Source organism: Megalops cyprinoides, chromosome 23 (assembly GCF_013368585.1).
Source record: "Megalops cyprinoides isolate fMegCyp1 chromosome 23, fMegCyp1.pri, whole genome shotgun sequence".
NCBI classification, from domain to species: Eukaryota; Metazoa; Chordata; class Actinopteri; order Elopiformes; family Megalopidae; genus Megalops; species Megalops cyprinoides.
The window spans coordinates 22,970,586-22,987,273 of NC_050605.1; the positions used below are offsets into that span (position 1 = coordinate 22,970,586).

At 51.9% G+C, this 16,688-nt stretch overlaps 1 protein-coding gene across 4 annotated transcripts in view; it reads left to right on the forward strand.

Annotated features, from left to right (window-relative positions):
- Nucleotides 1–7,966, forward strand: part of LOC118770253 (ELKS/Rab6-interacting/CAST family member 1-like) — a 192,708-nt gene extending 184,742 nt beyond the window's left edge. For all 4 annotated transcript variants that reach the window (XM_036517808.1, XM_036517809.1, XM_036517810.1 and 1 more), the window contains one exon: nucleotides 6,667–7,966. In XM_036517808.1, the coding sequence (XP_036373701.1) occupies nucleotides 6,667–6,804 (138 nt within the window). In that variant the 3' untranslated portion in view covers nucleotides 6,805–7,966. The remainder of the gene's footprint in view (nucleotides 1–6,666) is intronic.
- The last annotated feature ends 8,722 nt before the right edge of the window (nucleotides 7,967–16,688 follow it).

Consider the following 16,688-nt stretch of genomic DNA (forward strand, 5'->3'; position numbering starts at 1 on the left):
AGTGTTTTTTAATTCCAATAAAAACACAGTTTTAAATGTCATTATTTCTGGCGATTTTCTGGAACTCCCTGAGCTGTGTTTTTTCGTGGAGAGTGAAAGTAACACTTTTGCGTATGAGTCACAGTGTAATTTTAAGTTTACTTGCAAGTGGAAGTTGAGGACAAATTCTGGCTGAATCCTGCATTCTGTGTGGTGGTAAACACCGCAGATGTGTCCCTGGATACCCCACATCACTGGGGTGGGGGGGGTAATCAGGCACCAGATGGGGATGAGGTCCATACCCAGGCAGCCCTGTGCGAAGGGGGTGGTGTAACAGGAGAGGAGTATATTCAGCCAGCCTGTTGCTCAGGACTGGAAACTTTTGTCTGCATCTTTTTCTGCTGTGACCTTTGTAATGTCTGAACAGCAGTAAAACTTTAGAGTGTAGGTAGGGAGAGCTTTGTGGTGCACCGAATGACCCCAGAGATAAATGAGGGCCGGGTGCAGCGCCGGGGGGGGGGGGGGGGGGGGCTCCACAGACCTCCCGGTGCTGGTCATATTCGCCGCCCGAAGGCCCACCCCAGGTCTGCTCCTGCAGAGGTGCAGAACTTTCCGGAGCCGGCGCGGGAAGCTGTAAAAGCTTTAATCCGGCGCGGCGGACTGGCTCGGCACCACGTGGCCGGAGGAGGATGGCGAGCTCGGTGCCGGCCTGACCCAGCCCGGCGTGCGGTCAGAGAATTACCGAGACGCCAGGCAGCCGTAACGGCCCGAGCGGGGAACCGGGGGCCCACCGCCCACAGCACAAAGCCAGAGGGCAGAGCTAAAGGTCTGCCAGCGAGGAGAGGATTCTGGGATTGGCGGGGGGTGGGGTGGTGGAGAGTGAGCTCAGCCTGTTGTGGGCTGGGGGGCAGAGGGGGCGGGGGTAGGGGGGGGGCAGAGAAAAGAGTGGGTGAACAAGGCTCAGGAATAAAAAAAAAAAAAACGGCAATTTATGCAACAGGGGCTCTCAGAAGAGCTCAGCCCTTTAATTTCGGCACTTGCGAAGGGGAATGTTTCCTTCTCAAAGAAACAATGTTTGCTCTCAAAATAAAATATAACATTCGAGTTTTGGAAGACAAGTTTTTTTTCTTTATGTAGATTTATTGAAAGGGGATTTGATGGCTTTAGCAGCTGTCCCCCCCCCCCCCCCCCCCCCGGCTGGCTGTAATGGGAAGACAGGCTGGAGGAGCCGAAGGCCAGAGACACAGCCATCGTGCTCCTCTCGGGCCCAGAGACCAGGCTAGGGAGAGGCCTGCCGCTGGCTGTCACACCCTCCACAGGCCCTGTGGTGAACTGTGGGGAGGTGCTGTTGGAGGGCACCGGTGTCACGCAGGGGCAGTGAGGAGGATGATGAACTGGCTGAAGGATTTGGGGTCGGATGAGAGGGGAAGAGAGCCCCTTCTTGGAAATGGGGGGGGGGACTCCCTGGGGAGGCGTTGTGCTCGCCAGAGCCAGGGTTCTCAGCCCTTGTTAAACCGTAGCGCTATGCCTCCCCTGGGCACAGGCATTGAACATCCCCGTCACCGCTGGTCTCACACTCGTCCGTTGCATCAGAGAGAGTGCAGCCCCTTTAAAATGTGTCAGATCTTCAGTCTGAGCCCCCTGGCCTTCCAGCACATTTACATTACTGTGAACACACATGCGTCTGAGGTGAGACCCAGGTAGTCGTCTGTGTCCGCTTGTTAAGCGAATGACCCTGGTGTGTAGGAGCTGGGGGGGGTTAGTGGTGGTGATAGCGTTAGCGATAGCATTAGCGGTTTGCCTTGACCTGTGCCGGCCCCTGCTGTGAGAGTCCAGTTCATTACCATCTCATTATTACGCCACCCGAATGCCTCTGCTCCTGAGCCGGAGGGGCGGGCCTGTAAACTGCAGATAAAAGGCGATAAAGAGTCGTGCTGATAGAGAGCTTATTGCGCGAGAGAAGCGGCTCATCTTACCCAGGGATCCCTCTCTGCTGCTCCCGCCTCAGACAACTGCGTCTGGGTCAAGGCCAGGAAGAGGGCTCAGCTGATAGGGTGCTGTGAGACAGGGTGGTGGGCTTCTCATAACCAGGCTTTAAACCTTATCTTTACTGCTGTGTTTTTTCTTGGGATTTTTTTTTGGTTAAATACATTGTCGTAAAAAAGCGCAGATAGCGTGACCGAGGCATTTATCTCGGAGCTGTTGCTCCTCCCTCCCTTTTTTTTGGGCCTCGGAGGGAGGAGCTGAGTAACGCCACAGCAGCAGAGCTCTTTTTGCGCCCTGAAGGTTTTACGTGGGGCGTAGTCGCCCATATACCTGCAGAGTTTCCCAAACCCATGCCAGGCCACCCCTCAGCCACCTGGTCACCCTTAGCAGGGGCGTGGGCAGGGTGGCTGTGTGTGAGTCACACGGTTGGCATGGCGTCCGCTTGGGCGTGACCCCTGTTTGGGCATGGCCCCCGCTCTGTGGTTGTAATGGCCATTGGAGAGGGCGCAGGGCCTGCCGAGCGGCTCCCCGCGGCGGGGGGCTGGGGGTGTCGTATATCAGGCCGGACAGGCCTCATTGCCTCCTGCACATGGCTCAACAGGAGGCTTTTCTGCGTGTTTATTTTCCTCCAGCGGGCGGTTTTATTGGAACACACACCTCAGCCGTCCGCCTTCAAAGCCGCCCTGCCGGGCCCGGTGCAGGTGGCGGCCGCAGATAAATTCTGCTGTAAAAGGTTTTATGGGGCGCGATGTGTCAGACGCCCCGCTCCCGGTGCCGGGTGATCGTCGTTAATCTGTGGCGTTGCCGGGCGTGGCATGGAGACAGACACGGCTTCCGTGGTATCAGATGCGGGGTGAAATCTTCGGGTCGTCTCTGTGGCGTGTCCGGCGTTTTGGGGAAGCGGAGCGGCCAATGGTCAGGTGATGAGCAGACACTCACCTGTCACCTGGCGCTATGTCACAAAAAGAGGACAGAGCACGAGATCGCTGCGGCAGCCAATCAGAGCGGGCGTGCCACATCGCGAGGTCATGGCGGTGGCTCCTGGCAGGCAGTTTGTGACACGGATCCTCGCGCCGCGTGGACAGCAAGCTCCGCCCACTCAGAGCATCCCCGCTCGGGTTCAGGGCTCCGCCTCCTCTCGCCCTCCTGGCCCCCCATGTGAGGAGTCCGGGTTCTGCTTCACGCAGACAAGGGCTGGAGTGGAAACGGATCCCTCACCGGGGTCCCTGCGGTGCTTTAGCAATCAGAGCGTAGCGTTCCCCCTGTGTTCTCCCAACGTTCTCCCAGCATTTCCCCAGCGTTCTCCCAGCGTTCTCACTCTGTGTGTCACAAACACTCGGCTGTCCTCCCCCGGCTTGCACGGCGCCCTCCAGTTGTAATAACATTGGCTTGACAGTTTATTTCTGTGGGCCCGCTCCGATTCTCTCTCATTTAGCTGTATTAATTATGGAATTGCCTCACAATCCAAGCGCACTCGTAACACATCAAAGGAAGGGATATTTTAAAATATATGAATATGACCTCTCCTTATTGTTACAGATGGCTTTAACATTAACCTTGTTAAAACTGACATTTTAACGTCCAAACGCCAAAGAAAATAATTTTGCGGCTCTGCGAAATATTCGGACTGCTATGGGGGAAGAGCTATGGCTTTGGGATCACTGGCCTGGGTTCAGATGTGAAAAGCAATTTAAAAGTTGTCTGACACAGCAAAACATTTCAATACACACTGGCCCCGGGAACAGGGACAAACCCCCCTAATGGTCTGCTGCAGAACAGTATCATTTGGTTCCCATTTCTGAGTGTGCGTGTGTATAGCCCTGTGAGCGCCTGCGAACTGCCCCAATTGATGGAAGACAGAGCCTGAAATGGATACTCTCTCTCTCCCTCTCACAGCCTCTCTCTCTCTCTGTCTCTCTCCTGTTCTCTCTCTTTCCCTCTATCTCCTTCTCTCCCTCCCTCTCTCTCTCTCCCTCACTCTCTCTCTCTCTCTCTCTCTCTCTCCCTCACTCTCTCTCTCTCTCTGTCTCTCTCTCCCTCCCTCTCTTTCTTTCTCTTTCACACTCTCTTTTTTCCTCTCTTGTTTCTCTCTCTGTTCCCCCTCTCTCTCTCTCTCTCTCTCTCTCTCTCTCTCTCTCTCTCTCTCTTTCCTCCTGTCTCCCCCCCACCCCCTCTCCCTGTGGGTGTGTTGATGGTTACCAGTGTAAAGGGGAGTGTGTTTATGGAGACTCTTTTTTACAACATCTTGATATATTCAGTTTTACTGGCCTCCTCTGCGGCTCGCCTTGTGCCCGCTCCCTGTGCGGCTCAGAGTGCCACCCTGCACCTGCTGGTGCCAGCCGTGGTGTGACCCCCCTGCAGTGCCAGTTGTGGTGTGACCCCCCCCGCAGTGCCAGTTGTGGTGTGACACCCCCCCCCCCCCCCCCCCTCCGCAGTGCCACCTCTGCGGGCCTGGGGCCTGGCTCCTCTCCTCCACTCTCCCCCTTATGCAGGCTGGCAGCTCCAGGCCTCAAAAAAACCCAGAAAAAATCATTTGGAAAATGGATTTGAGCGCAGAAGATAACCCCACCTGCGATTCTCCTTAGAGTGGAGGTGCTATAAAACGCTAAATCCCCCCTTTTAGTTTAACTTTCTTTAATGAGCGGAAAATTAAACGCTTTCAGTGCATTCCAAGTGCACAATTTTACAAAACGACTTCCAAAGAGCTGTGAGCGGCGGGCCTTCCAGCAGGCTGTGAGATGGAGGTGGGGTGGGGGGTAGCGGACTGCTGTGACGGAGGGGGGCGCAGGTGGGGAGAGGTCACGGTGTTTAGGAGTGTGTTAACTCGCCGTGCTGTCTGGCCTGGCTCGGACGCTAAATCACTCCCAGACCCCTCTCTTCCTCCGCTCTCCTCCTCGCTCGCTATCCATCCCTGCACACCTGTCGCTGGCTTCCTGCGGGCTGTGACCCTCAGAGCGCGGGGGCGTCCCTGGGGAGCAGTCACATGAGCTGCTGGAGGCCGCTTCCCCCGCTCCGATTTTCCAGGGTCTCAGTGATGCTGTCACCACCTGTGGCTCCCATTTCTCTTGCCTTCACAAGTAGTGGCATGGGCAGTCTGTGAGGGCAGTCTGTGAGGGCAGTCTGTGAGGGCGGTCTGTGTGGGCGGTCTGTGAGGGCGGTCTGTGTGGGCGGTCTGTGAGGGCGGTCTGTGAGGGCGGTCTGTGAGGGCGGTCTGTGAGGGCGGTCTGTGTGGGCAGTCTGTGAGGGCAGTCTGTGTGGGCAGTCTGTGAGGGTGGTCTGTGAGGGCAGTCTTTGGGCAGAAGGAGTTCACATCAATAGAGTGGAGTCCTTTTGGAAGTCCTTTTGGGAGTCCTTTTGAGAGTCCTTTAGTGTATTTTAGAGAGTCTTTTAGAGATGAGAGAGTCTCTTTGTGGATGAAATTACCCATGCCTGCTTGTTCAGATGCTGCTGTCCCAGGCTGGGATCTGGGCGTTATGTTCTGAAACAGCTCTCTATCAGCGTGCATTTATTTCATAAATGTGTCAAAGAAAACGCCCATTTTATTCAGCGTGTATTATGAAAAAATTAAATTCTAAGGATTTAAGGATTCCATTCTGTTATGTGGTACGGAGCTTTCTGGCCTGCTGGCTGGCAGACCTCTTGCTCAGAAAGTTAACTTGCTGTAGTTTCTAAAGCTAATCATGAGATGTGAAACACAGACTCAGTTCAGGAACTACTGTTATTTAGCTCTCTGACTTGCTAATTGCGTCAGACTGGCTGCCTAAATGAATTAAGACAGCTGTGGATATCTAGCTGGCCAGCTATCTGTGTAGGGTGTTAATCCTCTCCAGAGTTTGAGGACGTGTTTCTCTCTGTGTTTCACAGATCTCTCGAGGGCATTAGTGTTTATCGTCAGTATTTGCTCCTTCAAAGGAAGAGTTCCTATCCTCTTACCCTTGTTAATGTCTGTGATACAAATGCTGACGTGTGAGTTTCTCCGAAAATGATGTGGGGGTGGGAAGTACATTAGAGGGACTTATCTCCAGTTAGTTGTTGAGTTGAAAAGATGCGACTCAAGGCGTACAGTTAGAATGTGAGATTGGTGTAGGAGTCTGGAAGGCGTAGATTCATTATTGAGATAGCTGTCTTGGCAAGGGAAAATTTTGGCTCCATTATTATCAGAGGTTTGTGTTTTGTGCACTGAGGGTTTTTGAAATGAATCAATGGATCTGTCCCAGTACTAAGACTTCTCCATGTGTGTGTGTGTGTGTGTGTGTGTGTATATCTGTGTCTGTGTGTCTTTGTGTCTGTGTGTGTGCAGTGTAATATTTCAGTGTTAGCTCTCTAACTGAGGCTGTTGTGTTTGTGTGTGCGTGTGTGTGTGATGCTGTGTGTGCGTGTGAGTGTGTGTGTGTGTGTGTGTGTGTGTGTGTGTGTGTGTGTGTTCTGCAGCTGATGCTGTGTGTGTGTGTGTGTGTGCGTGTGTGCGTGTGTTCTGTAGCTGACGCTGTGTGTGCATGTGTGTGTGCGTGTGTGTTCTGCAGCTAACGCTGTGTGTGTGTGTGTGTGTGTGTGTGTGTGTGTGTGTGTGTGTGTTCTGCAGCTGACGCTGTGTGTGTGTGTGCGCGTGTGTGTGTTCTGCAGCTGACGCTGTGTGTGTGTGTGTGTGTGTGTGTGCGTGTGTGTGTGTTCTGCAGCTGACGCTGTGTGTGTGTGTTTCAGCTGGAGTCGGAGCTGGAGCAGTGTGAGAGGGAGAGTGCAGAGCTGCAGGAATATGCCAACTCCGTGCTGCAGCAGATCGCAGACCACTGCCCCGACATCCTGGAGCAGGTGGTCAACGCGCTGGAGGAGTCCTCCTGACCCTCTCACCTGCACCCCGCACACCCCCGTCCAACAGGTGTGTCACTGTCCCAGTCTGTCCTCCATCAGTGCCCCCCCCCCCCGCTGAGCCTGCTCCACGCCCCCTCACCTGCCGGCGGGGGGGTCACCACCACGCCCCACGATGAACAGACCACCTGTGGGACGTGAGGGAGGAATTTGGCAAAGCTGAGAACTCTGCAGTACCTGTGGGTGCTGCCGCCTCTCTCCACCAATCCAGCTGGCTGTTTACAGCGGTGCCCCCCCCCCCCCAGCTCTGCAGCACGTATCCCAGCATCCCACGCGCAGGCGAACGCGGCCGCCAACGTGGCGAGGACTGCTGCGCCACACCCTGACGTCCTCCCGGTCACCCGACAGCTACCCACAATGCATCCCTTCGCTCGCCTCCTCAGAAGAGCATGCTTTCAGGAGGCGGGAAAAATTAAAAAAAAAAAAAAACATTTAATGATGAGAGAGCACAGTGAGGTTATGATTGCAGGATGTTGGAAAAAAAAAGGGTTTAGAGGATTTTTTTTTTTTTGTTGTTGTTCTTTTTTCTTTTTTTTGGGAGTGGGTGGGGGTTCGATTGCTTATAATTCATTATGGGTCACCTTGGTGACAGACAAAACCGTATAAATTGCATTCAAGGGTTGTAGATGCTTTAATGCCTTGAGGAAAAATAATCCAAACAGCCATACTTCTTATACCCTGAGTGATGCTTAGCGCAAAGCCGCTGAGGCACGGATTTATATAAATTCAAGCGTGACTCATTTGTGTGGCTTTAGCACAGTGCGGTCAGGAGTGCGATTTCAGCATCAGTTACTGCCACAAGCACCCTGAAGGTCAGGCTGAGGATGCTCAATTAGAACTATGTTATGGGAGTGAATGATGTTAACAAAATGACAAGAAGTGTATTTATCACCATGTAGGTTACCTAGGAAACCACAGCTTTCGGCTCTTGGCGGAGTTGGAAGTTGAACATGAAATGCCTTTCAATTTGACATATTTTGCTGCTATTTGTTTCTTTTTTTTTTTTGTTGCTGTCATTGTTAGTTTCTTTTTTTCTAGCGAGAACTTTGTAGTTTAGAAAGAAACAAGGCAATTAATCAGTCACCCAGCTATAGTGCTACACTATTGCCTTTGGTTGAAAGACCAGACTTTAAAAAAAAAAAAAAAAAAGAGCAATCACCTACTTACACAATTCACTACATCGGACACTCATCTATGTGAAATCTGTAGTTTGAAACACTAATGAGCAGTTGCGTCTTGTTAAAAATGAGGAAAGGTTTTGGAGCCGTGATGTTTGGCGTTGGGAAGAGTTGGGTGAGTGAAGCAAAGCAGAGCTGCTTTGTGGGGGGGGGCATGACCCCTCCCTTTTAAATACAGCAGAAACGTACTAAAGAAGTGTCAGTGCTTTGTCAAAATCCCCCCGTTCATTTGCCGGAGCAGAGGAAAACCCGGCCAATAGCGTTGTCCTCTCCCTTTAATCGGCTTTTTTCTCTCCTCCTGTGCAGAGTAGGTTGGGTCAGCTGTCGGCTTCAGGTGGGGTGGGTAGATTTGCCTCTTCCTGCCTTCCTGAAGGAAGTGACATCATTAAGTGTAGTTCACAGGTTAACAATGACCACGGCTGTTCAGGGCCGGAAGACGCAGCCTCTGCTGTAGGAAGATGAAAGTCAGAGCAGAGCAGTGATGTCATAGCAGGACGGTAACAGCTGCCCCATCACAGTACAGGTTAGGAGGGCAAACTTTGATCTCCCCCATCAAACCCCACCCCCCCCACCCCATTCACTCTCTTATCAAGAGAACTCAGACACTCAGCAGTGAAGGAAAAAGAGGCTGATTACATTCTTACAAAAAACATGCACAATTGTACTTTTTATCAGAGCAGCAGAGCTCCTGTATACTCAGAAAGGGAAGGTTCATTGACTATAATATCCAGACGAAAGGGTTTCACCGGACCAGAGTCTGAAATATGCCCCATAGAGCTTTCAGAGTCTGAAATATACCCCCATAGAGCTTTCAGAGTCTGAAATATACCCCCATAGAGCTTTCAGAGTCTGAAATATCCCCCATAGCTCTTACAGTGCTGAACATACTGAGCCCCTTGTTAAAGTTGTCCTAACCCCCACTTATCAGTGAGAGCTCTTTCGGATCAGAGTGACAGTGATTGTCCCACAACCCTCCCGCACACCCCTGCGCTAACCCAGTTATGCTGCGCTAGTTTCACACGGCTACGCACAGATAAGAAACGCGATGATGACACAAGCCCTGCGAGGAGGCGTGTGATTGGCAGAGAGCCCCGCCCTCTCACGCGCAGGCTCCGCCCACCCTCTCTCGGCACAGGCGAGAACACAAACCGAGACGGGAGTTTTGCAGAGATAAGAAGCTCCTGGTGGCCAGGCAAGCTCATTCTTCAGCCGTGACTCATCATGCTGAAGGAGTCATAGCCGGACGCCCACGTCCCACACTGATGATGTCATCATGCCCTGCATTCCTGGCACCTTTTGACTGAACAGTGGTGTGGAGTTCTCTGTCTTCACCTTCGTAACTGTGGGCACAGTTCCCTTGGTGGTTCTCCTGCAAGCCGTAACGTTACCCTGTTCCTCAGTGTCACATCTCTGAGTGTGAGTGGGAGGTGGTGTTGGGATGTGTGGGGCACAGGGTAGCGTGAGGACTCTGGATCGTTGGGCAGCAGGTGCAGGGCGGGGCAGCACAGGTATGGTTCGGGCCCCTGGTCTCTGACAGGTGGACGCTCCTGGCCCCGGGGGCAGAGTCCCGTTCACCACGGCCCTGTTGGCTGCTGAGGCGTTGCCAGGATGCGGCAGCTCGCCCCGTCTGTCACGTTGGCTCTTATCGCCCTGCCTGTAGCTGTTTCTCTTAATCTGTTTACCATTTTACTGCTTTAACTGCCCACTAAATCACTCCGCAAACGACTTCCTCGTTTCTTATATATACACTTCTCTCACGCATCCTTCTGCGGCCGCTGGTGTCACACCTGGCCTAAAATACATTTGGAATCGGTGGGAAAACGGCGTTGTGGCAGAAAGCTTCAGCCTGCTATTCTCCTCCCACAGAACTCCTCTTTCTCTCCTGCTGCCCTGGCACAAGCACTCTCTGCTCAAATAGCTCTATGCATTCAGCTGTAGCCCATCCACCTGTGTCTGTATGCAGCTTTTCATTAGGAGCTGTGCCCTATCCTCCAGGCTCCGCACAGCTGTGCATTAGGAGCTCTATCCCATCTTTTTTGGGCTGTGTATATGATTCTGCATTGCGGGCTGTAGCCCATCCCTGCAGGCTTTGCGCGCAGCTCTGTGCTGAGGGCTGTTTCCCGCCCTCTGGGCCATAGCCTTGTCTCCTCCGCGAGATCCAGGGTGAATTATCAGCCTGTTTGATGGAGCTGCTGGAGCAGACACCACAGACTAAACACAGACTCCCACAGCCCCTGAATTTATACCCCTTAATGCAGGAATACATTTCTGTAGTCTGGAATCGGCCCCTAGTCATGAGCCGAGCATGCTGAGGCCGCTCTCTGTGGAGGCCAGGGAAAAACGTGTGCTGGTGCCCTGGAGGAGACCTCATCCGCAGTGGAGGCAGGGAAAAACGCCTGCTGGTGCCCTGGAGGAGACCTCATCCGCAGTGGGTTTTTGTACCCTTTGTGTGAGAGTTTTTCGGTCCTCTTAGGTCTTTGCTTGTGTTTTGGGTTGCGGGTCCACTTGTGCTTGGTGTCCTTAGCCACACAGGAGTGGGGGTCCAAGTGTCCGTTCCCATGGATTGGCTGTCCTCAATGTGGTGGGTGGGGTCAGTGTCCATGGCGAGAGAGACCGCATGTCTTGTCCGTGGGGCTGTAATTGGCTGGTGTGGGGCACACCCAGGGCATTTCCTGAATGGTCAGATCTTTCCGCTGGGCTGATGTCAGAGCTCCATTCACTCTCCTCTCTAACACACTAAAAAAAACATCAAGAAAGATGGCCATTTTTGTCTTTAACTACAAACAGCACAAAGCACATTTTGCTGATTCTTGATGATCACAACACTAAACGATTTCAACACTAAAATACTCACTACACTAAATGGGTCTGAGCGCTGGGAGTGATTTTTCAGTGTGTGTGGTGAGTTACTCTTTGGCGCACACTGCCACTGGAACCACAGGGGGCGCCCCTGAGCTCTCTCTAGGTTGATTGATTTAACCATTTAGATGGTCCTTTGAGTCTTTAGACATATCAACTTGCTTTCTTTTCATTCACTGAAAGCCAGATCGTACTGACAGGAGGACCAAGACTGGGTTCAGAACACTGTTCTCTGGTGCTACAATTTAGGAGAAAAAGAGAAGATATTTTAAAAAAATAATAAATGAGATTAAATGAGGTCATATCAACACTGCCACCACCACCTCCAGCATCCCCCAGCTACTCTGGGCACAAGCTAATGAACTGAAGGCTTACTTTCTTTAGTTTCATTTCGAGTTTGGATTGCCCTTATGATTAAAAGGAAGAATATATAAAATAAATGCACAAGTTCAGGGGCGTGGCATCTGGGGTCATGTGACCTGTGACTCCATCTCTGTCATAGGTGAACACATTAAATGCGTACCGTAAATACATAAGTGAATGAACCAATGATGTTGTAAATTGTGTAAAACATGAAAAAAGAGGAAACTCAAAAAGCAGTGAACTTGTTCTGTGTGTCTTTTGGTCCATATTGAAACTGAGTGTCCCGTCGTTTCAGTCCGGTTTCCGTTCTCCCTCCGCAGAACCGCACTGCGGGGTTCGACGTCTCGAGTCTGTCTGTCTGGGATCGACGGTAAAAACGCTTTGCTTCCTGTGAGTTTCACTTCGGCCTGTTACGGTTTGTTGAAAACAAAGAAGTGTGTGGACAGCACATCAAGCTATCCCAGACAGTCATGTTTTAAAGTATACATATGCATATACATAAATATATATTTATATATGAGTACATAGATGGCTAGATATAGTTAAATATAATGTTTTGCACAGAATGTCCAAGGGGAAAGAAGAGATCCCTCTGAACAAAATGGCCGCCAGTCCCCTGTGTCTTTAAAGAAATGAACGAATAAAACAATACTAGGTGTCCGAAAAACCTTTTTTTGTGTCAAAACAAGGTGTAAACACAAAGATTCTGAAGCCGTTCCCATGTGGTTGAAAAAGTACTGTCCCTCTGTACTTGGTATATCTCTCTGTTTTCGATTTTTATTCCTTTTTTTCTCTCTCTCTCTCTTTTGGTTTTTGTTTTGCCGCCTGTTGATACTGTGCGTGTGATTCAGAGATTGCGATGTTGAAACTACAGCGTGTTTTTTTATCTGCAACATGTGTGTCTATCGTGGGAGTGCTCTCCTCCTTGCTGTGCTCCTTAGGATTTAACAATGCCAAGGCCCAAGCCTAGACTGTGATGCCATTCTACGAGGGTTGCTGGTCAATATGCATACATCAATGTGTATATAACCCTTTCAGAGGACTGTTTGGTCTTACTAGCTGTCATGCTGTAAAAACAGACTAGCATATCTTATTTATTTTTCATTTTTTTCCCACCGTGCTCATTTCCTACATCTTTAAACAATTGTATCATTTATCATAATAAGATGTAAGAAATAGATTTTCAGTTTCACATCTACTTAGTTTGTTCAGATAGCATTGACATTATTTACACATACCCCCAGCCTGCAATTTTTTTTTTCTTGTTCGAAAGAATTTTATCACACTTTTTTTTCTCATCATCTAACCATAAAACTGCCTAAAAATGAGTGTGGTTAAAGTATGAATTTCTTCAGTGCCAAGTAAGTCTCATCCGTGCTGAAATGTGCCACAACTTTCACCTGCCTTTATATCAACAACCAAAGTTTAGGAATGGCTCGCCAGTCTTTGCGCTCAGAGGAGAGTGTGATACAGAGAGGTGTATAGCAGGACCAGACCAGGAACTCAGAGACAACCTTCATATCCTTCACCTGTCACCTGATTTTTTCAGTCACCTGGGTGCATTTTCAGGCCGTTACTGTAATGAAAAGGAACAGGAATTATTAGCTAGAAGCTGGCGATGCTTTTATCCGGGGTACACACAGGACACATGCTAATAATCTAAGGCATATGAACTGCATTAATAGAGAATCATGAACACGTTTGGACCTAATCTCTATTAATGCCTCTTACGTGTAGTTAGGAACAGCTAATATCCTGTCCACGTGTAAATATCGCAGAAACGTGAGAAATTGTTAACAGCTCAGTGTTTATGCGTTCGAGCGTGCCTCTGTGTGTCTGGTTTCCAATGCCTGAAATGAATTTTCCTCAGAAGTCTAGCTTCACCTCTGGGGTCCTGACCTTCAGTGAGCCAATGAGAAGAACATCGTAGTCCATCACACCTGAGTCTGTGTTCTGCTTCTCAGCGTGAGGTAACCGTGGCTACTGCCCGGTGACGCCCACAGGGTCTCCGGCCCCGGGGACGAGGAGGGTCAGGGCCCCAAGAGAGCCGCTCCACCTCCACCGCTCATCCTCGCCCTCCCTCTGTTCCCCAGCAGCCCTGCCTTCTTGGTTTGTACGGGTCCATCCTTTTTAAGAGTCTACTTTTTATACAGCATTCAGGAGCACAGTCTGGGCTGGGATGCCTCCCCTTTATTTCATAGAAAAAAAAGGAAGAAAAAAAAACTGAACTTCAAAACAACTGTTTTTGTTCTTTTGTTTTTTTTTTTTTGTTATTTTCGATTAAAAAAAAATGTACTGCCTTTATCCATCTGTGTGAAAAACGCTGGAGATTTCTTTAAAAAAAGAAAAAGAAAAAAAGACGTATTGTATTCATGTTTTGCCTTTGTATATATATAAACAGCTCATTATCAGCCCTTTCACTCCGCGTGTGCCTTATTGCCCTCACATGCTGTGTCGTTATCTCTCTGCCTCTCGCCCTGCGTGTTTCCACTCACACAGCCCACAGGAGCACGGGATCAAGGTGTGCTTTCCTCTCCTGCCGTAGGCCGTAATCACCGCAATCGCACTCCGCCCCCCTCCTCCGAGAGCCGGGGGCGGTGACTGGACTTGCCTGGTTTTCGCCGGGCGCGTCTGGCGCTGTGTTCGCAGGCGTCCCTGGGTGTTTACACGCAGCTCCCGTCCCCCCTCTCTCTGGGTTTATCTCCTCCGCACACGCACACACACAGCTTCTCCCCATCCTCACCTCGCTCGCTGGAGATCCCGCTGCTGATAGGCCACACAGACACAGACGCTCTAAACCGCGAAAGCAGGCGGGTCTCTGGTGTACCGTGCGGTCCCCTGATCCTCCCGATCGCCTGCTGAGAGGATCCCCCCGACCCCCACCGGTGCCAGAAGTGTACCCCCCACTGTCATGTGGTCCCGTTCCCCACAGCTCCACGCTAAACGCTGCCGACAGCTCGCACACCTTTACCTGTGAGTGCTGCACCTGGCCTCAGCATCACCCCGACAGCCAGCTGTTTCTGCAGGCTGGGGACAGCGAATAAACACGCTTCATCACATTCACCGCCTCTCCTACAGCGGAAATGGTTCTCAGCTCCCCTTCCAGACTCATTCTGAGGTACAGCCAGGGACGGGAGGTCGGGTGCAGCTGGATTTTCGCAGGCCGCAGTGGATGGCTGTCCTGCTGATGACGGGAGGTGACCAGGGGGCAGAGAGCGCAGTATTCCTGCCTGACGCACTCCATGCACTCCGTATTCCTGTCTGACGCATGCACTCCGTATTCCTGTCTGACGCATGCACTCCATGCACTCCGTATTCCTGCCTGACGCATGCACTCCGTATTCCTGCCTGACGCATGCACTCCGTATTCCTGCCTGACGCATGCACTCCGTATTCCTGCCTGACGCATGCACTCCGTATTCCTGCCTGACGCATGCACTCCGTATTCCTGCCTGACGCATGCACTCCGTATTCCTGCCTGACGCATGCACTCCGTATTCCTGCCTGACGCATGCACTCCGTATTCCTGCCTGACGCATGCACTCCGTATTCCTGCCTGACGCACTCCATGCACTCCGTATTCCTGCCTGACGCATGCACTCCGTATTCCTGCCTGACGCATGCACTCCGTATTCCTGTCTGACGCATGCACTCCGTATTCCTGCCTGACGCATGCACTCCGTATTCCTGCCTGACGCATGCACTCCGTATTCCTGCCTGACGCATGCACTCCGTATTCCTGCCTGACGCATGCACTCCATGCACTCCGTATTCCTGCCTGACGCATGCACTCCGTATTCCTGCCTGACGCATGCACTCCGTATTCCTGTCTGACGCATGCACTCCGTATTCCTGCCTGACGCATGCACTCCGTATTCCTGCCTGACGCATGCACTCCATGCACTCCGTATTCCTGCCTGACGCATGCACTCCATGCACTCCGTATTCCTGCCTGACGCATGCACTCCATGCACTCCGTATTCCTGCCTGACGCATGCACTCCGTATTCCTGCCTGACGCATGCACTCCGTATTCCTGTCTGACGCATGCACTCCATGCACTCCGTATTCCTGCCTGACGCATGCACTCCGTATTCCTGCCTGACGCATGCACTCCGTATTCCTGTCTGACGCATGCACTCCATGCACTCCGTATTCCTGCCTGACGCATGCACTCCGTATTCCTGCCTGACGCATGCACTCCGTATTCCTGCCTGACGCATGCACTCCGTATTCCTGCCTGACGCATGCACTCCGTATTCCTGCCTGACGCATGCACTCCGTATTCCTGCCTGACGCATGCACTCCGTATTCCTGCCTGACGCATGCACTCCATGCACTCCGTATTCCTGCCTGACGCATGCACTCCATGCACTCCGTATTCCTGCCTGACGCACTCCATGCACTCCGTATTCCTGCCTGACGCATGCACTCCGTATTCCTGCCTGACGCATGCACTCCGTATTCCTGCCTGACGCATGCACTCCGTATTCCTGCCTGACGCATGCACTCCATGCACTCCGTATTCCTGCCTGACGCATGCACTCCGTATTCCTGCCTGACGCATGCACTCCGAATTCCTGCCTGACGCATGCACTCCGTATTCCTGCCTGACGCATGCACTCCGTATTCCTGCCTGACGCATGCACTCCATGCACTCCGTATTCCTGCCTGACGCATGCACTCCGTATTCCTGCCTGACGCACTCCATGCACTCCGTATTCCTGCCTGACGCATGCACTCCGTATTCCTGCCTGACGCATGCACTCCGTATTCCTGCCTGACGCATGCACTCCGTATTCCTGCCTGACGCATGCACTCCATGCACTCCGTATTCCTGCCTGACGCATGCACTCCGTATTCCTGCCTGACGCATGCACTCCATGCACTCCGTATTCCTGCCTGACGCATGCACTCCGTATTCCTGCCTGACGCATGCACTCCGTATTCCTGCCTGACGCATGCACTCCGTATTCCTGCCTGACGCATGCACTCCGTATTCCTGCCTGACGCATGCACTCCATGCACTCCGTATTCCTGCCTGACGCATGCACTCCGTATTCCTGCCTGACGCATGCACTCCGTATTCCTGCCTGACGCATGCACTCCGTATTCCTGCCTGACGCATGCACTCCGTATTCCTGCCTGACGCATGCACTCCGTATTCCTGTCTGACGCATGCACTCCGTATTCCTGCCTGACGCATGCACTCCGTATTCCTGCCTGACGCATGCACTCCGTATTCCTGCCTGACGCATGCACTCCGTATTCCTGCCTGACGCATGCACTCCATGCACTCCGTATTCCTGCCTGACGCATGCACTCCGTATTCCTGCCTGACGCATGCACTCCATGCACTCCGTATTCCTGTCTGACGCATGCACTCCGTATTCCTGCCTGACGCATGCACTCCATGCACTCCGTATTCCTGCCTGACGCATGCACTCCATGCACTCCG